This window comes from Balaenoptera physalus, assembly GCF_965194825.1.
Source record: "Balaenoptera physalus genome assembly, chromosome: 17".
Taxonomy (NCBI): Eukaryota; Metazoa; Chordata; class Mammalia; order Artiodactyla; family Balaenopteridae; genus Balaenoptera; species Balaenoptera physalus.
The window spans coordinates 84072357-84095917 of record NC_138895.1 but is presented as its reverse complement, the minus strand read 5'-3'; the positions used below and the strand labels follow the sequence as shown (position 1 = coordinate 84095917).

The 23561-nt window shown below is 52.5% G+C and overlaps 1 protein-coding gene across 18 annotated transcripts in view; it reads left to right on the top strand.

Moving 5' to 3' along the window:
• Positions 1 to 23561, top strand: part of TSNARE1 (t-SNARE domain containing 1) — a 132228-nt gene that overhangs the window by 35159 nt on the left and 73508 nt on the right. For 16 of the 18 annotated variants that reach the window (XR_014255388.1, XM_082432810.1, XM_082432812.1 and 13 more), the window contains 7 exons: positions 4092 to 4241; positions 5338 to 5835; positions 9903 to 9980; positions 10713 to 10782; positions 15495 to 15585; positions 18300 to 18374; positions 18814 to 18873. Coding sequence is in view for 17 of the 18 variants with exons in the window: in XM_082432810.1 (XP_082288936.1) it covers positions 4092 to 4241; positions 5338 to 5835; positions 9903 to 9980; positions 10713 to 10782; positions 15495 to 15585; positions 18300 to 18374; positions 18814 to 18873 (1022 nt within the window). In the remaining variant the exon portion in view is untranslated. The remainder of the gene's footprint in view (positions 1 to 4091; positions 4242 to 5337; positions 5836 to 9902; positions 9981 to 10712; positions 10783 to 15494; positions 15586 to 18299; positions 18375 to 18813; positions 18874 to 23561) is intronic. The other 2 variants (XM_082432821.1, XM_082432818.1) reach the window with 2 other exon arrangements.

Genomic DNA, 23561 nt, shown 5'->3' with positions numbered 1-23561 from the left:
ATTCTCCTCTATCTTTTTTTTTTTTTTAAAGTATTTAATTAATGATATTTTTTTTATCAGTGCCACACTGATTTGTTTATTTTAACCTTATAACATGCTTAATAGTTTGTGGAGTTAGTCTCCCCCTCACTACTCATTTTTTTTTTTTTTTAATTTTATTTATTTATTTATTTATTTATTTTTGGCTGTGTTGGGTCTTTGTTTCTGTGCGAGGGCTTTCGCTAGTTGCGGCAAGTGGGGGCCACTCTTCATCGCAGTGCACGGGCCTCTCACTATCGCAGCCTCTCTTGCTGCAGAGCACAGGCTCCAGATGCGCAGGCTCAGTAGTTGTGGCTCACGGGCTTAGTTGCTCCGTGGCATGCGGGATCTTCGCAGACCAGGGCCCGAACCCATGTCCCCTGCATTGGTAGGCAGATTCTCAACCACTGCGCCACCAGGGAAGCCCCTCTCCTCTATCTTCTAGTTTTTCTTTTTTTCCCCCTGAATTTTATTTCTTGAAGAAGCCAGGTTTTCCCTGTGGAGTGTAATTGACTTTTGCCCACTGACTTTGTCCTGCTATTTTGCTCAAGTCTTTTTATTAATTGTAATAATTTGTAGAATCTTGGGTTTTCTGTATAGACAGTGTCATTTATGCATAACAACAGTAGGTTCCTCTTCTATTTCAATGCTTTTATCTTTTACTTATTTTTCCTGCCGTCCGGAGCCGGCCCGATGCTCTAGTTCAGGGTTGAGTAGAAATGGTGTTTGTGTTCTGTGTGAGCTTTGGGACCAAGAGGCCTCTGTGTTCCTCACAGGCGTCTGGGATTTTGCTGTAAAACTGCCACCCGGGCCTGGAGTTTTCTTTGTGGACTGCTTTGGACTGCCCGTTACTCTCTCCATCTGTGAAGGCTGTCCAGGCTCTCTGTTTCTCCTTGGGTCAGTTTGTTGTGTTTTTCTGGACGTGTGTCTGCTTCTTCTAAATGTTCAAATTGACTGAAATAACGTTGTGCGTGGTAGCGTGTCACTGTCCAGTGGGACCCGGGTAGCACTGTTGTTTGGTCAAGGGCACGGCTCTGAGGGTAGCTGCTCTGGTTCCGACCCCCTGCTCTGCCGCGTTCCAGCTGTGCCCCGACCTCCTGAAAATGGACCAGGTTAGGCTTCCCTCCTGTCGTGGTGGAGACTGAGCAAGTGAACACGGTGAAGCTCTGCTCCTATTGTTTTGATAACGTCCGTGGTACCTGGATCACATTCTCTTTTTTATTCCTAATGTTGTTTATTTGTACCTTCCCATTTTCTTCTTTTGTAAGCAATATTGACAGACCCTTGGCAGTTTTATAAGCCTCTCCAAAGAGCTGACTTGACTTTCTGATCTCTAGTATATGCTAGTTTTAAAATTTGATGGATTTCTGCCCATGTTTTTACTATTTTCCTCCTTCTTTCTTTGAGTTGATGCTGTTTTATTTTTCTGACTCCTAAGGTGGATGTTTACCTCATTCAAATTTAGTTTTTATTCTTTTCTAACAAAAGCATTTAAGATTATAACTGTCCAAATAATTACTGTTTTAGTCGAATCTCACACATTAAAAAATATATAGTATTTTTTTTTGTTAATGTTTAGTTGTAAATGTTTTATGTCCATTATGATTTCTTCTTTGACCCAGGATTTATTTAGAATTGTAGTTCGTCGTTTCCCAACACGTATTTCTTTCTAATTGTCTTTTAAAAATGATTTCTAAGTTAATTGCATTTCTGTCAGAAAAGGATCTGCATCTTCCTGATTTGTTGACAGCTGTTGAGACCAGGGCTGCTTCTGGGATGCCGGTGTGATTCTGGGGGTGACCAGAAAGGTTCCCAGGGAGGCAGGGCTAGGCCTGCCAGCCAGGATGGTGGGGCCCCGCGGAGACCCCAGGTGTGGGAGCAGCTGCCATCACCAGTACCTGCTGTGTGCCAAGCACCGTGTGTTACGGGTTACTCGGGGACCCTAAAGTTAACTATGAAGAGCTCAGAGTGGGCTCTTACCGTAAAATTCCATCGCAAATGCAGCAAAAAGCCAAGTGGGACATGACTAACACATAAAGAATTCACATAAATAGAAGGAACTCCCCCCACACCGCCAAATCTTCATACAGATGGGCCAGATCTGTGAAGAGATCGGGATGGCTCACGGCACGTGAGAAGGCACTCAGCCTCACCGGTACCTGGAGAGGTGGAAGTGAACTTGGCCATTCTCCCGTGGCCAGGCTGGGGTGTGGGGGGTGGGGGAGTGGGGCGGTGGGGGGGGCGGGCTCCCCCGGAGGGGAGGGCACACGGCTCCCTGCCTCCAGACCCCGCTGCCTTCCCTCTCTCGGCCCAGCCATGCCTCTTTTCTGTTAGGGAATAATCAGAGATACAGGCAGAGGTGTTTGCCGCATGGGGGTAGGAGACAGAGTTCAGAAATGCCGTCACCCCTCAGCCTGGGGAGACAGTGGAGAGAGCCGCGGTCCGGGGCAGGATGGGAGGCCGCCGTGGGGATCAGTTGTTGGAGAGTGCCAGCGACCCATCCAGGGCCCGCTGGGATGACGGACGGACATGGCGAATGAAACAGGCAAAGCCCCGTCCACGGTCTTCTAGTTGCGTGAGACCTCAGCCCCGAGTGTGGACAGTGTTCACCTAGGGATGTGTGGTTGCAAATGATCTTTATTGTTTTCTTTATAATTGTCTGTATTTACATGTAAATTGTCCCAGTCCCCCCACCCCCCAAAGTTCAAGGTTCACGTGATTCCGGAGGGCAGATCAGACTGGCCCCTCCATGGGTGTCTGGGGACCTTGTGGAGCAACCAGGGGGAGGTGGGCAGGGTCTGGACTCCTGGTGACCAGATGCCAGTGAGGCGAGGGCATCAGGTGGCACCTGGGCTGCCAGCCGGGCCTGCGGTCTCCCTGCTCCCCACGAAGCAGAAGGGTGACCCCATCGCCCGGGACCTGGGCGGCTGCATCCCCACCCTACACAGTGCTGTCGGGCAGCCGTCGCTGGGGCCGGGGTTCCCGGGCCTGGGGAGTGTCTGCCTGCAGGGGAGCCTGGGTGGGTGCCTGAGGAGGAGGCCCTGCCTGGAGGCTCCCCAGGAAGCCCCTGGGGAAGAGGGGAGGTCAGGCACTGACCTCTTGCGAGATGGGCCCTGTCCTGGACCCTCAGACCCACAGACACACCTGACGTGGAGGCCTTTTCTGCGAAGGAGCTGCCGCTGTAGGAGCTCAGCGCTGAGACGGGCCGGGACCGCCAGTCCCCAGGACTTTGCCAGACTGTCGACGTGCTCAGATGTCCCCCCTGGAGCAGGCTTCTGGAAAGTGCCCTCCTCGTAGAGCCGGGCGGAGCAGGGCCTACGTACCCTCATGGGCTCTGGTGTGTAGCCTCCGCCTGGCACCACCGCCTCCGTGGGCCCCAAGGTGCCGCGGACAGAAGGCAGCTTGCTCACAGAGGTGTCTGAGTGTCTTCACAACGTGCGTCTTAGGGCTCAGGAATTTTGGCAAACCTGTCCAGGAAGTGTTTCTGAATAAATGAAAATTATCGAAGAGGAAACCCCACAGTTGCTCCTCAGCTCGGCAGCCGAGTGTCAGGGGAACTCGTTTTGTTTTTATTTTCACTTCCAGTACACCACGAACAGTGTTTTTATAAAATACAGCAGTATGGTCCTGTGCTGGTGTTGCGGCGATTTCAAATTGCCACAGACGTTCCCAAGGCCTTATTCTCCGTTTTTGCCGCGTTGTTTGTTGCACACAGATGACACCTGTCAAAGGCCTGGCCTGATCTGTGGGCCACACCTGAGGCTCTGCTCTAAGGAGTTTCGTACTGGTTTGGAATTACCTTTCAGAAGAACCTGGGTGCGGAGAAAGATTTGGAAAATCTAAAGTTCTGAACTGATTGCTCTCTTTCAGCAAACGGGGCATTCTGGAGGGTGTGGCAGTCAGGGAGGGCTTCCTGGAGGAGGTGGGTCTGAGTGAGTGGAGCTCTCAACATGGGTGCTTGGAGGGCCTGGCGCACCTGCTGTGCTGCGTGAGAGCCTCGTTCTACCAGCGGCGCCCTGAGCCACTCTGCTGGCAGGCGGGGCATAACCGAGACTGTCCCTTGCCGTCTGTAGAGTGCGCTAAATGTTGGACTGAGTACGGAATCCGCCATTTCCCCTGCCTGTCGCCAGAGAGCAGCCTGCAGGACCCCTGTGTGGGCAAGGACGGGGAAGGTGATCTGGGGCCGGCCGGTACGCCCAGAGGCCCGAGGGCCAGGAAGCGAGGTACTTCCGCTGGGATGCTGGGTCTGGGGGTCCCAGGGAAGGCCACCCAGAGATGATGAGCACTGAGGAGGCAGGGTCAGTGGGCGGGGCATGGACTTCCAGGGGTTCAGGCTGTGGGCGCTTCCCTGGTGGCGCAGTGGATAAGACTCCTTGCTCCCAATGCAGGGGGGCCTGGGTTCGATCCCTGGTCAGGGAACTAGATCCCACATGCATGCAGCAGCTAAGAGTTCGCATGCTGCAACTAAGGAGCTGGCAAGCTGCAACTAAGGAGCCCACGTGCTGCAACTAGGACCTGGTGCAGCCAAGTAAATAAATAAATATTAAAAAGACCAAAAAAACGGGGGCCTGGCCCGTCTCCACCCTCACCCCCACCAGCACGTCCCTTCCCCAGGGCCAGCTGATGGCGTGGTGGTGCTGGACCAGTGACAGGAGGGATGTTGCCAGGCTGTCAGGGCCCTGTGGGCTTCAGGGCCGAGGCTGACCCTGCAGGACAGAGTGAGGGGCTGGACCGGCTCCCGTGACCCCTTGGTCTCTTGGCCCCAGAGCCTGCATCCTCCTTGCAGAGGGGGCTGGCAGGGGAGTGTCGGGTCCTCGGTGTGTGCTTTCGGAGGATGCTGTGTTGGAGGGGAAGCCGAGGGCAGGACTCATGCAGCTGGGCAGGAAGGCAGGGGTCATTGGCGCCCCAAGGGGTGGGTTCTTGGTCAGGGTGTCTGGTGTGTCAGTGGTGAGTGCCGTCCCCAGGCTGGCCCTGGCCCCAGAGGGCCTTCTCCCTGTGGACAGGAGACAGCCGTCCCAGCCTTCTCACTCCTTTGCCCCTGTCATCAGCTTCTGGAGGTGGGTAGGGCCGGGGTGGCCCTTCTTGGAGGTAGATGGGCACCGTGGCCTGGAAGTGAGGTCCATTCCCACATGGCGCCCAGCCAGGCAGCCGCAGGGCCGGGACTTGGACCCAGGCCTCTGGACAGCGCAGCAGGGAGGGGCCGGTGGGTGGGAGCCGGCAGCAATGCTCTGAATCTGAAGAGGCTCCCCGGAAGCCTCCACCGTGTCTGCCACCCCACTGGCTGGGGCCTTAAACACCCGCCTTTTGGTGCCTTTCCAGGGCCAGGGGTCTCCACGGATGGCAGCGGGACACCGGAGCGCACCTCACTGCCTGCCGGCCCGAGGAAGGACTTGGCTGCAAGGGCCCGTGGCCGGGTGGCGGGGCCCAGGGCCTCCCGGGCCAAGAAGAGGAAGCCCAACTTCTGTCCGCAGGAGACGGAGGTGCTGGTGGCCAAGGTGAGCAAGCACCACCAGCTGCTGTTCGGCACCGGGCTGCTGAGGGCCGAGCCCACCCGGAGGTACCGCGTGTGGAGCCGCATCCTGCAGGCCGTGAACGCGCTGGGCTACTGCCGCCGCGACATCGTGGACCTCAAGCACAAGTGGCGGGACCTGCGTGCCGTCGTGCGGCGCAAGCTGGGCGACCTGCGTGGAGTGGCCCCTGGCCCCGGCCCCGCCAAGCCCCAGGCCCTGGCCCTCACGCCCGTGGAGCAGGTCGTGGCCAAGACCTTCTCCTGCCAGGCCCTGCCCTCGGAGGGCCTCAGCCCCGAGCTGCCCAGAGGTGAGTTCATCGCCCAGCTCGCCCGGCAGGAAGCTCGTGGCCACTGAAGGCCGCGGCCCCTCCCTTCGCTCCTCCCTCCACGATCTCTGGACCCTTCCTGTCCTTCATCCTTTGCTCCTTCACTCACGTGCTCGCCCAGCCGGCCGTCGTGCGCATGACAGCGTCTAAACCCCAGGCATTCAGGGGGCTTGGCTTCCTCTCGGCGGTGCTTGTCCCCTCCCTCACCCTCACGTCGCAGAGCAGAGCCAGGCACAGACAAGATGCAGCTCTCTCCTCAAGGGCGTCTAGTTCCAACCTTTGGGCTGTGACCTACAATGAGAAAGACCTCTTCTCCTGGCAGTGTGACATGCGAAGCTGAAACACAGGGTCTCCAGGGCAGCGCTTACCCTGCTCCGTCCCAGACGTGCTGGCTTTTCTCTCTCTGTTTCTGGTTCAGCGTCCAGAAGAGGCCTTGGCTCGGGCTGGGCTGGCCCTGCAGCTTCAGGATGGGCAGGTGGGGACCTGAGACCCGGGTACCTCGGGCCTCCCAGGCAGAGCCCTTCCCGGGCTTTCCAGGGGAGCATTGCTCTGCGGGGCCTGACTTCTCCACAGAGGCTCCAGTCGGGCACAGTGGGTCAGGGAGGGCGAGGGCAGCGCAGGCCTGCTGTCTGGCAGCCCAGAGAGCGCTGGGGCGGTAATAATAGGCGCCGTCTGGGTGGCACGCGGGCCGCAGAACTGCAGTGTGAGGCCATCGTGGCAGCAGCTGTGGAGCCAGAGGAGGGTGAGGGCGCCCAGTACCCACGCTGGGTCCCCGCTGCGCGGGTCCCTGCTGCACGGGTGTCACATCTCCGTGCTGCCCTGGGGCTGGGCTGGCCTAGAGCCAGGGCTGCAGTGGGTGGCCCCTGCTCCCCTCCAGATGCCGGCCTAGCTCTGCTCTCGCTCCCAGCCTGTGTGAGGTCTGCGGGCTGCTCTCCTTCGGCTCCGGCTTCCTTCCCTGTCCTAATATGTTCGAGGACTGGCCGTGGGTGTTGGGTGTGTCAGTAGCTTGTCCTTCTGTTGCTCAGGAGGGGCTGCTCCCTGGTTTGTGTCCCGTCCACGTGGTGGGCGGGCTCCTCGTTGCCGGCTCTTGGCAGAGTGAAAGGGCGTGCGACCGTCTGTGTGGACACACGTCCTCGCTTTCTTGGCGGGTTTGGATAAATACCTGAGAGTCGAATTGCTAGTCCACTGTGCGTGTAAGTTTAACTTTGTAAGAAACTGCCGAACCGTCGTCCACAGCGGTTGTACGTTTTCAGGCCCCAGGGCAGCTGTGAGAAACCCTGTGCTTGGCGTCCTTGCTGGCAGTCATGCTGGTTTCGGCCACTCAGAGCTGGCGGGCGAGGGGCCTCGCTGCAGTTTCAGCCCGGTCTCAGCACCTGGGGCTTCTCCTGTGCTCTCTGTCCGTTCATCCGTCTTCTTTGGTGCAGTGTCTGCTCACATCCACGTCCATCTCTTCCTGGGCTGCTGGCCTGTCGCGTGCATCTGCTCAGTCTTGATTCTGGAGACAAGGCAAGGGACCTGCCAGACACCTGTATTGACCCTGTGGTCCACGTTGAGTTAATTTTTGAGTGTGGTGGATTTGGGGTCAAGGTTCCGTAGATATCCAGTTATCGCACTGTTGGTTGAACACGGAATGACCTGGGCACCTCTGTTTTCATGTTTCTTTCAATCTGTGTCTCTGCTTATGCAGCCCACACTGTCTGATTACGGAAACTATATAGGCCAGTATTGAAATGAGTGGGGAATCATTTCCTCCTGTTTTCCGAAAGGGTTTCTGTAGAATTGGTATTATTCTTCCCTTAAATATGTGGCCACCATCTGAGATGGCATTTTTTTCTCTGTGGGAAGATTGTCACCCACAGTCTCTTTAACAGTCTGTGCCACCCTTGCTGCGGTTCTTCTTGAGTGAGCTTCATTGTTTTGTGTCTTTCGAGGGACTTGCCTGTTTTGTCTAAGTTGTCAGAGTTGCTGGCACGAGTTGTTCCTAAAGTTCCCCTCGTGTCATCTGAATGCCTGTAGGACCTGTAGTGAGAGCTCCTCCTTCCTTCCTGATGTTGCTAATTTGTTTCTTTTCTATTTTGTTCTCAACTAGTCTGGCTGCAAGTCTATCAATTTTATTGATAGTTTCAAAGAGCCAGATTTTTACTTCATCAGTTTTCTCTATTTACCCACATCGATTTAACTGATTTCTGCTGACCTTATTTTGGGATTGATTTGTTTCTGTTAGATCATTGACTTGGGCCTTTTATCCTTTTCTAATGTAAGTATTTATTGCCATAAATTATCCTCAGCACATTGCTTTACTTATACACATTTGTATTTATTATGTTTTCATTCAGTTTAAAATATTTTCTAATTTCCTTTGTGATTTTTTTTTTCTTTTACTAATGGTTATTTGGAAGTGTGTTGTTCTTCAAATAATTGTATATTTCCAGATCTCTTTCTGTTATTGGTTCCTAGTTCTGTTGTGGTCAGAGAATATACTGTGCGTAATTTCAACTATGATCAACAGTCGAGACTTGCTTTATGGCCTGAGGTATCGGCATCCTCTGCGAGTTCCTTGTGTGTCTGACAAGGACGTGCGTTCGGCTGCTGCTGGGTGGCTCATCCTGTAATGTCATTCCGGTCAAGTTGCTGGAGAGCACTGACGGACAGCTGATCTTCTGTCTGCTCGTACTGGGAACTCCTGAGAGTGGGGTGTTGGCGAGTCTCAGTTTTGCCAGTTTCTGCTTCGTGTACTTTCACACAGCGATACGCGGTGCATATTTAGGGTCATTTGTCTTTATCACTCGTCCCCGATATCATTGTAACCGTGTTCTTTTGGTCTCTGGTTGGAGCCATTGTCCTGAATGCTACTCTGTCTGATGTCAGTTGTGGCCACTCCAGCTGTCTCATGATTACTGGTACACTGATGCATTTTCCAATCCTTTAATTTATAAGCTGTATCCGATTTTACGTGTGAGCTGGGTTTCTTGTGTTCGGTGTGCCGTCGAGTTTGCTTTTGTCCCATGTGACATCTCTGCTGTGGATTGAGTGGTGGCAGCAGTTCCCTGAACTTCCGTGACGGCAGAGATGTTCTGAATCCACACCCCAGCGTGGTCTTTACTGGCCACGCGTGGGCCGCGACGCACGACCCTGCTTTAGATGGGTCTCTCTCGTGTCAAAACGTGTGTGTTTGCGGTAAATCTGCCATTTCGATAGTTGCTTTCTTTGTTTCCCTGTGACCCCTTGTCCTTTTCCTCTCTGCCTTCCTGTCTTTGGAGTGACCGCGTGTAGCGCAGTGTTCCGTGTTACCTCCACTGTTGGCTTACGGGTGTTCCTGTTTGGAGCGGTTTTGCTTGGAGTGTGTAACAAGCGTCTGTAGCGTCCATGGCCTTCCCTCAGGGAACAGCCTCGCCTCCACCTGGTGCGAGAGCTCCTTACAGGACTCCCGTCTGCGCCCCTCCACCCCGCACATACATCACGTCTAACGCAGTTGGTACTCGTTTTGCTTCGATGATCACGGTCTCTTCACTAGATCAGGAGCGAGACAAGACGTCTTCGTTTGCCTGCACGCTTGCCCTCTGCAATCTTCAGCTCCTCCGGCCGATCCAAGCGTCCTTTGACCTCATGAGCTGCTTTTAACGTTTCCTGTCCTGCATCTCTGGCTGAAAGAGCTTCTCTCAGCTTTTCTCTGTCTGAGAAACAATCTTTATTTTGCCTCTAGTTTTGAAATATATCTCCACTGGGTATAGAGTTCTGGTTGACTGATTTTTTTTTCCGTTCTTTCAGTGCTTAAAGATGTCATTCCGGGGTTTTTCGGCTTCCATGGTTTCTGAGGCTGCCGTTGCCCTGGGGTGTGCCCGGCAGTGGGGGGCTTGGCCCGAGGAGCTGCCCTCTTTGCCTTTCTCTTCGTCCCCCACTGAGCACTGTGGCTCCCGTTCCATCTCTGAGGCTCTGCTGGACCCCGAGGGGGCACAGCTGGGAGGGGTGACTCTGCCCAAGCATGGTGGCCCTGGGATCCGGCAGGCTGTGCCGTGAAGATGTGACCTCCCCCTCCTGTCTCCTCGCAGCCACCCAGATGGACCCGAGTGACCTCCAGGAACTGTTCCAGGAGACGTCGGCCAGCGTCTTCCTAATCAACTCGAATGGTGAGTCAGTGCCCTGGCCTCACCCCGCCCTGACCCGGGCCGCGGAGTGCGCTGCGCGAGGTTCGGGGTGGTGGCCTCCCGCGCTAGGGTGCCCCGCGGCCCAGGCCCGGCCGACGCAGGACAGCGGGAGTGGGGGCAGGGCGTGAGCCCAGCGCTGCGGGCTCGGGCTGGGCTGTGTCCTCGGCAGGTGCCCTCTCGGCCCCGTTCCTCCCTCCGCCATCGCACACCTGGGACCTGGACGGGCCGCCTTGGGGGGAGCGTCAGAGCCTCCCTCAGACTGGCAGGGCCGCCCCCTTACAGGTCACCGAGGCTAGGGGTCAGGGCGAGAGCCACAGCCCACGAGGACAGGGCTTGTCCTCCGCTCCCTCAGGACACGGGGGCATGGACACGGGGCGGCCCGGGCTCCCTGCACCCTCGTGGGTGGGGGCTCCCGTTTGCCCTGAACTCTGAGCTCTCCCAGGTCAGAGAGCACTGACCGGGGGAGGGGAGAGAAGCCCCCGCCGCCCCAGAGCCAGGGCGAGGCCCACTGGGGCAGCTCCCCAGGGCCCCTGAGCCCCACTCGGGCCTGGGCCCCGTCTCTGGACAGCTGGGGAGAGGGCTGCCCTGGGGCCCTGCTGTGGGGCCTCGGCACCCACGTCCCTGCGCAGAGGCAGGCTGGGGGCGCATCCTGGAGGGTGGGGACCGCGTGGTGGGGCCCCGCTGCCCCTGACGCCTGCCCCCTTCTCTCGGCAGTGACCTTCTTGGAGCAGAGCCTCCAGTCCCTGGGGACGCCAAGTGACACGCAGGAGCTGCGGGACAGCCTGTGAGTGTGCGTGTGGTGCGTGTGGGTGTACACGGGTGTGCCCTGCACCCACTCGCCCGCTGGCCCATCCACATGCCAGCCCGACAGCTGGCTGGGCTCACATGGGGCCACCCCCAACACGGATGTGTGACACCCATGTAGACACACCTGTGCACAGGTGTGCACTCGGGTGGCGGGGCATGCGTCTCTGCACACTTTTTGCTTCACTGACTGTCCCCACGTGTGTCTGCCACACACCAGAGCTCCGGCTGCACCTCCGAGGTCTGGGCCAGTCATCAGTGGGTTTAGCGTTCTCTGCCCGGATGATGCTTGATGCTTTGGAATTAGCTGTTATGGCAGCAGGGTAGGGCTTCCTCGTGGCGGGGCTCAGCCCTGCCCTTGGCTCCTTGCATCCCGCAAGTACCCTGGGAAGGAAGAGGGCAGGTAAGGCTATTCCCCTTTTTGGAGGAAGACACTGAGGCCCTGAGAGGGGTTGGATGTGTGGCTCAAGCTGCACCTCTCTCAGTGGACAGGCCAGAACCTAGCCACCCACTCGTCCGTCCGTCCACCCACCCGTCCTTCCTTCTCTCCGTCCACCCGAGCAGTCTGGGACCACCCCTGCCAAGTCTCGGGGTGCAGAGCAAGGCAACAGAGGGCCCTCGGCAGATTTTGTGTGCAATTCTACTTTAAATTATTCTTTATGTTTCTTTTTAAAAGTAGCACGTATTGTTTCCTGATTGTGAAAGTAGGGCGTGCTCGTGGGGACTCGGATGGCCTCCTGCCAGCCTCTTCTCAGGCCCACAGGCGTTCCGTAGAGTCGCGTTTCAGTGACTGATGTTCTGGATCTTGCTTGTTACACTTAGGGCTGGGGCTGTGCGTGCCCCCGTCACACACTGAAGACATGCCCTTCAGAGGCACAGACGGCGCTGTCGGCTCCGTGTGGTTGCTCAGCTGAGACGCGGGGCTGCTCTCGGGCTGCTCTGTCTTCAGCATCAGGAACGTGCAGTCTGTCTCTGTGCTGCTGCCTGTTTCCGGGTTGGGCTCCTGGAGTGGGGTCTCCAAGGTCAGACGGGTGGCCTTTTCAGAGCCCTGGCCCTCGAGCGCATTTCCTGGGCTGCCTGGTCTGGGGGCTGGAGGATACCATCACCGATGTGGGTCTGGAGAGGGGAGCGGGCCCTTCCCCGGGCCCCAGCTGCTCCCCACCCGCCCCTGCAGCCTCAGCTTCCAGGTCCACAGCTCATTGAGTGCCTTCCTGCCCCCCTCCGCCCCCCAGGAACCCCAGCCCTCTTGCCCCTCCTCCAGGTGGGGCTGACCAGGCTTCCTAGCCTGTGTGTCCTGGCCTTCCAGAGCCCTCCATGGCCCCATGTGTGGGGGGAATTTGTGCACCTCCTGGACTATTAGCATTTTTAAATGACTTGAGACCAGCACAGAGTTGTGAAGTCTATATTTTCTCCACATTGACAGTCGCCAGCTTTTGTATTTTGCCAAGTAAGGACATTAAAAAAAAAGTACACTACCATCCACTATTGCCATCATATTAAAAAAAAAAGATATGTCAGTACTCCTGAAGTAGGCGGGACCTGATCTCAGGAGAAAGGACGGTCTTTCAAAGTGAATAAATATAGCTTCATGAGACCCTCACAGGGTTGAGCCTGGTTTTCTCATCTTGCGTGAGACAGGTGTGGGCTTTGTCATTTCTGTCGGCCACGTGGGCGGCTCTGCCCCGCCCCCAGCACGGGCTCCCAGACTGGCCGAGGTGGCCGGGGTGGTGAAGGTGAGGCTCATCGGTGTCAGCCCAGGGCACTGCTGGGACCCCCTGGGAAGAGTAGCCGAATGGATGGACGGTCCTTCCAGGAGCCCCGGGCACGAAGTCTGCCCTGCGGCCTCACCTCCTGCTGGACGTCCTCCAGCTCTGCTCATCTTTCCTGAAATTGTTTTGGCTACTTCCGATTGGTTGTATTTCAACATAAATTTTAGAGTCAGCTTGTCCTTTTCTGTTTTTTGAAGCCTGCTCTAATTTTAGATGGGGTCACAGTGGCTCTGCAGACCCATTTAAAGAGAACTGACGTCTTAGGGGTCCTGAGTCTTCCTGGCCATGAACGTGGTCGGCTTTCATCTCATTACAGGTTTCGTTTTTTCCAGCACTTCCTTGTAGGTTTTAGTGCACTGGTCTTGCATGTATTTTGTTAAATTTATGGTACTGATTTCATATGTATATATTTTTTAATTAATTAATTAATTAATTAATTTTTGGCCGTGTTGGGTCTTCGTTGCTGTGCGCGGGCTTTCTCTAGTTGTGGTGAGCGGGGGCTACCCTTCGTTGTGGTGTGCAGGCTTCTCGTTGCGGTGGCTTCTCTCGTTGTGGAGCCCGGGCTCTAGGTGCGTGAGCTTCAGTAGTTGCGGCATGCGGGCTCAGTAGTTATGTCTCGTGGGCTCCAGAGCGCAGGCTCAGTAGTTGTAGCTCATGGGCTTAGTTGCTCCGCGGCATGTGGGATCTTCCCAGACCAGGGATCGAACCCGTGTCCCCTGCATTGACAGGTGAATTCTTAACCACTGTGCCACCAGGGAAGTCCCTGTATTTTTATACTATTGTAAGAGGTATTGTTGCTTAAATTTCATTTCTGGTTTTTGGTACCGGTACATGGAAATACAACTGATTCTGTTTATTGCCTGTGCCCTGTGCCCTCTTTAGATTCCATATTCCCTAGGATTTTTCTACATAAATGAACCTGTCGTCTGTGACAGAGACTCTTCCACTTGTTTGTTTTAAATCTCTGTGCTGCTTACCTCTTTTGTCCCATTACAGTGTTGTAACCCTGTCCTTTTATAGTTAGAATGTCATAAACCTATAAAGTTCCACGTGGAGGTAGGCAGTCCTGGAAGTGTACGCTCCTGCCGGTGCCCGTTCAGGGGGAGCCGCCCGCCTCTCCTGGCAGTGACAGGATGCTGCTTTGACTTTACAGTCTCTCTTCATCAAGTTGATCACGTTCCCTTCTCTTTTCTAGTTTTCTTAGAGCTTTTGTCATGAATTCTTGTTGAATTTTGTCAGATGCTTTTTCTGCATAGTTTATTGAGATGATTTTCTCCTTTTTAAATTTGTTCTGTTAGTATGAGGATTACATTAATTGATTTTGGGTGTCAGACCAACCTTGCGTTCCTTGGACGATATGTTATCCTTTTTGTATATGGTTGGATTCAGGTTTCTAATATTTTGTTCAGGATTTTTGCTCCTCTGTTATGTGACTTTTGCTGCTCTTTGCTTTTAGATTCTTTGTTTAGGTTTTGGTGTCAGGGTAATGCTGGCCGCATAAAATGTAAGTGTCCCTTCTTGTCTGTTTTCTGGAGGACTCTATAGTATTGATATTACTTCTTTAAATATTTGATGGTGAAGTCATCTGTATTTGTGGGAATGTTTTTAAGAACAAATTTAATTCCTTCAGTAGGTGTAGAGCTGTTTAGGTTTTCTGTTTCCTCCTGAGTCAGTTTTGATAATTCTTGTCTTTCAAGGAATTTTTCTTTTTCATCTTAGCTGTCAAATTTATTGACATTTGGGATTCATAATATTTCCTTATCTGGGTGGGAGGTGTGACAAGGAGGGAGGGCTCTGTGGCGCCAGCGGCCATGTGACCAAATCCCTAGGGGAAACACGGCGTGTGTCCCTGCTGTTTCCTGTGGCCTCCGGGCGACCTGGGAGGAAAGGGTTCCCGCACCGCGTCCTCAGTCCACGCCCCCTTAGGCTGGTGCAGGCTCTCCTTCCCATGCCACCCCCGTCCCCCTCTCCGCATGCCACAGCTCCGTGTGACCCAGGGGCCAGCGTTGGGGCCTGGGTCCTGCCCGTGCCTCCCGGGGTGTCCACCTCGGCAGACGGCGCCTGGCTCCATGGGTGGCCTGTCTGGAGCTTCCCATGTTCAGCCCAGGGTGGCCTGGTGCCCACGCCCACTGCTGCCACGCGGGGGTCCCACAGGGGGCAAAGAGGGGCATCTGCGCTGCAGCTTGAAGGTCGGGAGGGTCTCTGGTGTCTGCGCCCCGCAGCCAGGCCAGGGCCCTTCCCTCGCTTGGGCCTGTGAGCCCGCAGGAGGCCTGAGGACAGGGTCTGCCCCGTGTCACTCTGTCCACAGGGGCAGTGGTCAGCCCTAGGCGACGGGGGGCTGGTCTTTTCAGCACCTTCAAGGTCACACTCAGAATCATAAACTGAGGGGCTGGGAGAGGCCCTGGGCCCCGCCTCCCTGTGTTCCTGGGTCTGGAGGTGGGAGTCTCACCATGGCCCCTAGAGGCCTGGGGGAGGGCCGAGCTTTCCTCAGCGGTGGTCCCAGGGCCACCTGTGCGGCCACCATGCCTCCTGGGCCCCGACCAGTGCTGACCCCCAGCGGCCTTTCCACAGGGAGGGCTCATGGCTGGGGCCCCGGGGCTGCAGGTGCTGAGCCTGTGGCTTGGGTATGGGGTCCATGGGGGCCGGGAGGTGAGGGGCCTGGTGACGCTGACCTGAGTTCACCGTGTCATGTCATTTCCCCCCTCCCCCCGCCTCGCCCGCCCCCCTCCCGTGTCCGTCCCTCCCTGGGCCTGTCTTTACGTCCTTCTTCCCGTCTGCTCCCTTCTTCCTCTGCACGACTCCTCCCTTCCTGTGCACTTTCCTCTCCCTCCGCGAGCCCCCCACCTGCCGTGCCGCCCTTCTGTGTCATCCCCCCTTTCTGCTGCCCGCCCCCCGTCTTCTCTCCCCTCCACACCCACCCCAGGCACACGGTGCAGCAGCAGACCAACCACGCGATCGCAGCCAGCGCCAGTGCCCTGAAGCAGATGGCTGAGCTCCTGCGGGGCTGCCCCCGGGTATGTTCCCTGGGGGCTGAGGGGGACGGGACCCGGGGCCCGGGGTGGGGAGACAGATGCGGACCACGCGGCTGCTCGGGGCAGAGGTCACGCGTTCCTCTGTTCACTGGGCCGCAGGCCGGGCAGCGGTGCAGGTGCCGTGGGCTCCCGGCCTCCTGGGAAAGAGTGCCCCGTCCCCCTGCCCTGCTGTACGTGCCTCACCCACCTGCCACCTCTGTGTGTGTCCTTCCTGCCACTGCACTCACCGTCGGCCTCCTCAGCGTGGTCACGGCCACCGCATCCCAGGCCACGGCCCCTTCACAGCCCCCATGTCCCCGCCGCCCCTCCCCACTGGCCTCTCACGTACCTCCAGCCCTGGCCGGCTGTCTGTTATCCACACCCTACCTGCTCCCCCAGAGGCTGGGGGAGCCCAGGGCATGCAGTGTTGTTAAGCCCTCGCGGGTTACAGAGCGGGGGCCTGTTTTCTTCAGTGAAGCCTGTTGTCCATTCGTTTACACGTGGCCCAGGGCTGCCAGCAGCTACAGCAGCAGAGACCCACCTCCAAATCCTAAGCGCTGAAGTGTGGCCCCTCGCAGAGAGGCCCTGCCCCTGGTGAGGAAGACTCAGGCCCCGTGGTGAGCCCCGCGGGCGCCGTCCGGCAGTGGGCAGGCGTGGACCGCGGGCGCCGCTCAGCCTGGGCGGCACAGGGGTCCCGCGGAGCGGGAGGAGCACGTGTGTATTCTGTGCGCCCGGGGCGCCCGGAGGTCCCTTTGGAGACAGAAAGCAGACGTGGCAGCCCGGGCTGGGGACTGGCCTCAGGAGGACACAGAGGGCTTTGGGGGCGATGGAAATGTTCTAAAACCAGGTGCTGGTGATGGTTGTACGACTGAAGCTTACACTTAAGGTGAACTGTACACTTAAGATAGATGGATTTTACCTAACAAAGTAGACCCAGCTCGAAAACTTGAGTTACACTTTGATAAAAAAAAAATACACTTAAAAATACGTCCCAGAATCAGGGGTCAGGGGTCCCCGCGTGGCGTGGGCAGGGTGCACCCGAGGTCTCAGGTGGAGGAGGCACTCAGAGCTTTGCCGGGAGTGGCGGGCACTGCTCTGCATGCGATATAACAATCACAGCCTGCTCGTCGGGACCAGAGGCGGGCGCCTGGTCCTGGCCTTCGCCCAGGGTTCATGCAGCACAGGGCAGCGTCTGCAGCGGTTCTGAGGCCTTGGTGTTCATGGGCCTGTTCACGTGTGGCCTTGTGACGCATGTCCCCAGCTCTGTGTATGTCACGAGGGCTGGAAAGCAGAGTTGACCCCCTTGGGAGTTCAGAGAGCTCACTTTTAGCCTAATACATCCTTCCTTCTTGCCATCCACCCACCCACCAGCCGCCCTGTCTGTCCATCTGTCCCTCCATCCATTTACCTGCCCGTCCACTGACTTACCCAGCCATCTACACACCCATCCATCCATCTGAGAACCAACAAACATTTATTGAACACCTACTCTGCCGGATGCTGGGAGAACACAATTGAAGTCCTGCGGGAGGACGTCGCGTCCAGGCGGGCAGCGTGGGGCACTGCCCTCGCAGGGAAGAAAGGCTGAGCCCGTCACCCGGAGCTGGTGGTGGATCACGTGGGCTGCAGAGCTTCAGATGTTTTGCTCAAAAGCACTAAATAGCCCCTTGGGCTCTTAGGTCTGTCCTGGGGCATACATATGGTGCCAACTACAAGAGCCCTACCTGGACACTGAAACAGACCCCACAGAGCTGCAGCCACACGGAACTGTGAGGCCCAGACACGGCCGAGTGCCCTCGAAGGGCAGGTGTTGGGGAGCTGGTCTCCCGAAACGTGTCTGGCTTGCTGGTGCCCCGCGGCTCCTTCTCACCCGTGGGCTTGCATGGGGTGCATGGGGTGCACGGTGGCAGTGAGGGCTGGGTTTTGGGACTTGAGACGCAGGGTCTGGGGGGTGTCCAGGGCCCTCCTGGGAGCTGACAGGAGGTGCTGGGGGCAGGAGGGAACCAGGAGCCTGTGTCCGCGTCCTGGTCCAAGGACACTGGGACTGGCGTGGCTCCATTGGTGCTAGTACTGTGTGGTGAGAGAGGAGGGGCTGTGGCTCCTGATGGCCTGGCGGTGTCAGGGTCCAGGGGTCCCATTCCAGCAGGAGGACAGAGGCCGTGTGTGAGTGCTGAGGTGCTGGGGGCAGGATGGATGGTTTGCCGACTGCAGTTCTGACGCTGGGGATGAGATGCAGCCTCACCACCCGTGTGACCTTGAACAGGCCACTTAGGATCTTGTGCCCAAGATCTCCTGAGCTGTTAGATGGGGATCGTAACACCTCTCACCCGAGTAGTTTGTTTTGGGAACCGGACAGGCATATCACGTTAGAGCAGCTGGCCCCGAGGTCAGTGTTGACGGTGCGTGTGGTTTGGGTGGAGATGGTGTTCTCGGTGATGCTGGCTGAGCGCGTGGAGCCCTTGCTGGTGTTTGAGGTGATGGAGATGACGGCACCGGGTGATGAAGATGGGGATGAACCCAGTTCCAATGGTAGAGGGGGTGGTGACGGCCGTGAGGCTGGAGATGGATGGACGGGGACGCTGTGGTGCAGGTGCCGCCAGGAGGGACGGGAGGGGCCCGGGAGCATAGCGAACTGGAGCGCCCAGGGATGGAGGGGCCGCGGGGGCAAGATGAGGCCTCGGCAGCCTGTTGAAGCCCCCCCTTCCCCCTCTTTGCAGCAGGAGCGTCTTCAGCTGGACCGTCTGAAAACTCAGCTTTCAGACGCCATCCAGAGCTATGGAGTGGTGCAAAAGGTGAGGCCCCTGCAGGTCCCCTGAGCACCCACTCTGGGTCGGCCTGGTACAGTCCCATCCCCCAAAGCAGAGGAAGGGCCACCTTGCAGACATTGGATAATCGCCAGGATCTGGCTGGTGGGACCGCAGCATGCGTGCAAGTGAGGGATGTTTACCTCTGGAGTGCTGCCCAAGAGGGTCCTCATGACAGCCCCCTGGGAGGTGGGAGAACAGGTATCACCCATCCTTCCACACCTGCCTGAGTGTGTGGAAGGAAGCCATCTAGCAGATCATCCCCCAAGCCCAGCCAAGCTCCCAGTTTTCCAGAGTCCTGGGGCAGCTGAAGGTGTGCTTTGCTGTTGGTCATCGCCCAGTACTTTGTGTTTATCTGACTGTTTCTTCTCTTTTCCCCACCTTTTCTGTTCTTCCCGTCTCCCTTTTCTTGTACTTTATCCAACAGAAAATTGCAGAAAAGTCCAGAGCACTGCTTCCCACAGCACAGAGGGTTGGCAAGCAGCAGGTGGGTGCTGAGTATTTACCCTGGTCAGTGGGCGTTAGAGGAAAGCATAGAATCCAGTGCCATTGGGGCTCCAGGGAAGGGCAGGGAGGACCAAGGTCCTACCGTATAGCACAGAGAACTATAGTCAATATCGTATGATAAACCATAATGGAAAAGAATATAAAAAAATAATGTATACATGTATAACTGAATCACTTTGCTGTACAGCAGAAATTAACACAATACTGTAAATCAACTATACTTCAATAAAAATATAGATAAAATAAATAAAATAAAATAAAATAATGAATTAAATATCCTTAAAACAGAAAAAGAAATTGACATTTTATCCTCAGGTCTCTGGCATGGGCTTGATACAGGGAAGTGGTTGCTGACAGTTCTACCTGCTGTACAGGACCAACTTGTATTAGACCAACCCTCCTGTGAGTAGGAACGATAGAAAATCCAGTAAAGAGTGTAATTGGAGTCCTAGATGAACAGGGGGGAGAGAGAATGGACAGAAACAATATTTGAAGAGATAATGGTTGAGAATTTTCCAAAACTGTCCAAATACTTCAAGCCACAGATTAAAGAAGCTCTATGCTGAATAGGATAAAGTTACCCTGTTTCTTAAAACTACGCTTAGTCACATCATAATAAAAACTTGAAAACCAAAGACAAAAATACAATCTTAAAAGCAGATTAAAGCCAGAAAAAAATCTTAAACTCAGATGCCCAAGAAAAAGTCACATTATTTTTAAAAAAGCAATGAGACTTACACTTGACTTTTAAAAAGAAACAGTGGAAGCCAGAGGACAGTTGAAAGAAAATAACTACCAACCTGGAATTCTACATCTGGTGAAAATATTTTTCAGAAGTAAAGGTGAAATGAAAACATATTTAGAGAAACAGAAACTGAGAGAATTCATCAACAGAACTCTCTAAAAGTAGAAAAAGGAAGACAATCCCAGATGGAAGCATAGTAATGGAGGAAGGAATTATGGGCACTGAAAACAGTAAAACGTGGATACACCTAAATTCATGTTGACTGTTGAGTAATAATAATAATGACTTGTGAGGTTTAAGATATGGGGCAAATGAAAATACTTGCACAACAACAGCACAGAGGACATAAAGGAGGTAAATGGTGTTAAGGTATTGTAACGTCCTTGCGTCATCAGAGAAGAGACAAAAATACCAACGTAAGGTAGGCTGTAATAATCCAAGGATGCATATTGCATTGTAGGTAATACTAAAAGGACAATATAAGAATAGAAACTATAACATAAATTAATAGGTACCTATGAAATAATAAAACAAATGATTAATTTAAAAGCAACAAATAAAAATAAATCAACACAAAACAGGAAAAAATAGGAAATAAATTGTAAGATGGTTGATTTATACCACTTATGCTAAGCTAAAATGGACTAACCCTTCCACTTAAAAGGCACAGATGGTCAGACTTGGTTAAAAGAAAAAAACTGTGTAGTGCTTAGAAGAGTCAAACCTTAAATATAAATCCAGAAAAATGTTGAAAGTAAAAAGATGGAAAAAAGATATATTGTGCAACCAAAAGCTAAAGAAAGCTGGTACAGCCATATTAATATCAGAATAAGTAGACTTCACATGAAGAATTCTTAGTGGGCATACAGAGGTATATTTTGTAAGGATAAAAAGTTAATTCAAATGGAAGATATAATTTTAAATTTATATGTACCTAACAATATACCCTCAAAAATAGAAATATAAAGCAAAACTGATAGTAGTAAAAGGAAAGCTAGTAAATCCACGATCGTAGTCGGAAATTATGACACACCACTCTAAATGACTAATAAAATAAATTGAAAAAATTCAGTAAGCATATAAAATATTCAAGCAATACTACTGATTAATACACTGACCTAATTGATATTGATGACACTAAGAGAATATATGCATAATGCATATGCTGGATAGTAAAGCAAGTCTCAGCAGATCCTAAATGACTGACATAATACTGAATATGTTCTCTAACCAGAGTGCAGTTAAAGTAGAATCTGGTAACAAAATTCTCAACACCAGGGGTTGAGAATTTAAATAATATAATTTGAAATAACCCATGGATCAAAGAACAAACCCTAATAGAAATTAGAAGTACTCTTGAACTGAACAAAAATGAAAATGCAACAAATCAAAGCTTATGGGTTGCAACTAAAGCAGTGCTTAGAGGGAAGTTTATAACTTTAAATACATATATTAGAAAAGAAGCACGTGTGAAAATTAGTGATCTAATTCTCAATCTCAAATGGCTAGAAAAACAACAAAAAAATTAAATCCAAAGAAAATATATAGGAAAAAGCAGAAACCAATGAAATATAAAATAGATGCACAATAGACAAATTCAACAAAGCCAAAGATTGGTTCTTTAGAATGATTAATAAAATTGTTAAATCCTACAAGATTAATCAAGATACAGAGAGAAAATACAGATTACTAGTATCAGTAATGAAAATGGCTATATCATTATAGTTTCTAAAAACTAAAAAAAAAATAATAAGATACTGTTAGCAACTTCATGCCGATAAATTTGACAACTTATATGAAATACAAGTTTTTAAAGAAAAATGTAACCTCCCAGGATGTGTAAAAAATCTGGAAAGTCCAGTATTTATTAAAGAAATGAAATCCATAATTAACAAACATCCTAGCAATAAAACTTCAGACTAGATGTCTTTACTGATGAATTCTCCCAAATATTTGAGGAATAAATAATACCAGTTTACACAAACTCTTATATAAAATATAAAAAAAGGTATGCATCCCACCTTGCTTTATGAGGCTAGTAAATGGAAAATAACGTGCTGGCTCATGAGCATAGAAGCAAAAATCCTAACCAAAATGTTAATAAGCTAAGTCTAGCAATATATATAAAGGTAATACATCATTATAAAGTGGGATTTATTCTAGGGATGCAAGGTTGGTTTACATTCAGAAATAATCAGAGTAATTTGCCATGTTAATTCAGTAAGAAAGAAAATCTATTCGATCATCTCAATAGACACGGAAGAGCATTTGGTAAAATTCAGTACCCACTTAGGGGGACTCAAAACTTTCCGCAAACTAGGAATAGATAGGAATGCCTTTAATCTGATAAAGGGTATCTTCAGAAGTCCAACAGTCAGCAGCACACTCACTGGTGAGATATTAAAATCTTTTCTCCTGAGAGTGAGGAGGAGACATGGTGTCCAGTATTATTGCTTCTATTCTTCATTGCACTGAGGGCATATCCAGTGCAATAAGAGATGAAAAAGAAATAAAAGGTTTAAAATTGGGAAGGTTTAAAACCCCTTCACAGACAACATGATTGTGTAACTAGAAAATGTGAATGAATCTGATGAAACTTAAGAGTTCGTAAGTGAATGTAACAGGATTTCTGTTATCATGTCAGTATGCAAGAAAACTGTGTGTGTGCCAGCAAAAGACAGTTTGGAAATGATACTTAAAAAGTGATAGCACTTATGATAGCATCAAAACTAGGAAGAAATCTATGACCAGTTGTTTAAGCTTCTGTATAGAAAACTATAAAACATTACTGAGAGAAATTATAGAAGATTAAATAATGGAGGGGTACACCGTATTTGTAGATTGGAAAATTTGATGTATAAAGATGTCAGTTCTCACCAAGTGGTTCTGTAGGTTCAATACAATCCAAATAAAAATCCTAGCAGGTTTTGAATATGTGTTTGTATATGATGTGTGTGTAAATTGTCAAACTGATCATAAAATCTATATGGAAATATAAAGACCCCCGAATAAAGAAGACAATTTTGAAGAACAGAACTGGAGGGTTTACATTCCCAGGTATCAGAACACAATATAAAGCAATAGAAATTGGAACAGTGTGGTATTTGTTGAAGGCTAAGCAAACAGACCAATGGGATCAGAGTCGCATATAGATGCAGACTCACACATACGTGATTACCTGGTTTGTGGGAGGTGCACTGCCACGCAGTGGGAAACACAGGATTTGCACAGGACTTGATGCTGATTGGCTGATGGTTGAGCTGGGAAAGGTCCTGTTGAGCACACGGCAAGTACAGGTCCGAACACCCCGCCCACTTCATCTCGGTGTCGGAGGGACTGAGGAGCGGTGTGCAGGGCAGGATGTTCACACGAGGCGACAAGCCAGCTCAGGCTGTGAGTACCCTCTCAGCCAGGAAGTGCTCCGGGCCCAGCGCCATCGCTGCGTGGCTGGGAGGGGGCTGGAGCACTGCTGGCACAAGGCTGGCACCCCCAACAGATCTTCACCCCGGTTCACCCAGGCTCAGAACACTTCCCCGGATCACAGATCTAAATGTGAACGGTAAGGCAGTGAAGCTTCTAGAGGCTACCGTAGGAGGCTATCTTCCTCCCACACAGATGAAAATGTACTCACTATAAAGAAAAAGTGATAAACTTGACTTTGTTATAGTCTGTACAACTCTAAGAGAGTGAAGAGGTGACCCACAGAGTGAGAGAAGGCATTTGCACATCACGTATCTGAAAGGACTTCATAATATGTAAAGCTCTCTTACAAATCAGTAGGAAAAAGGCAGACAACTCAATTCAAAAACATAAAAGGGCAAACACCTTGGGCATGCACGTTGAAAAGGGACGTCGGAATGGCTGGTAAGCACATGGGTGTGTGCTCAGCATGTGTCATTAGAAGCAGGCAAAGTTAACACGCG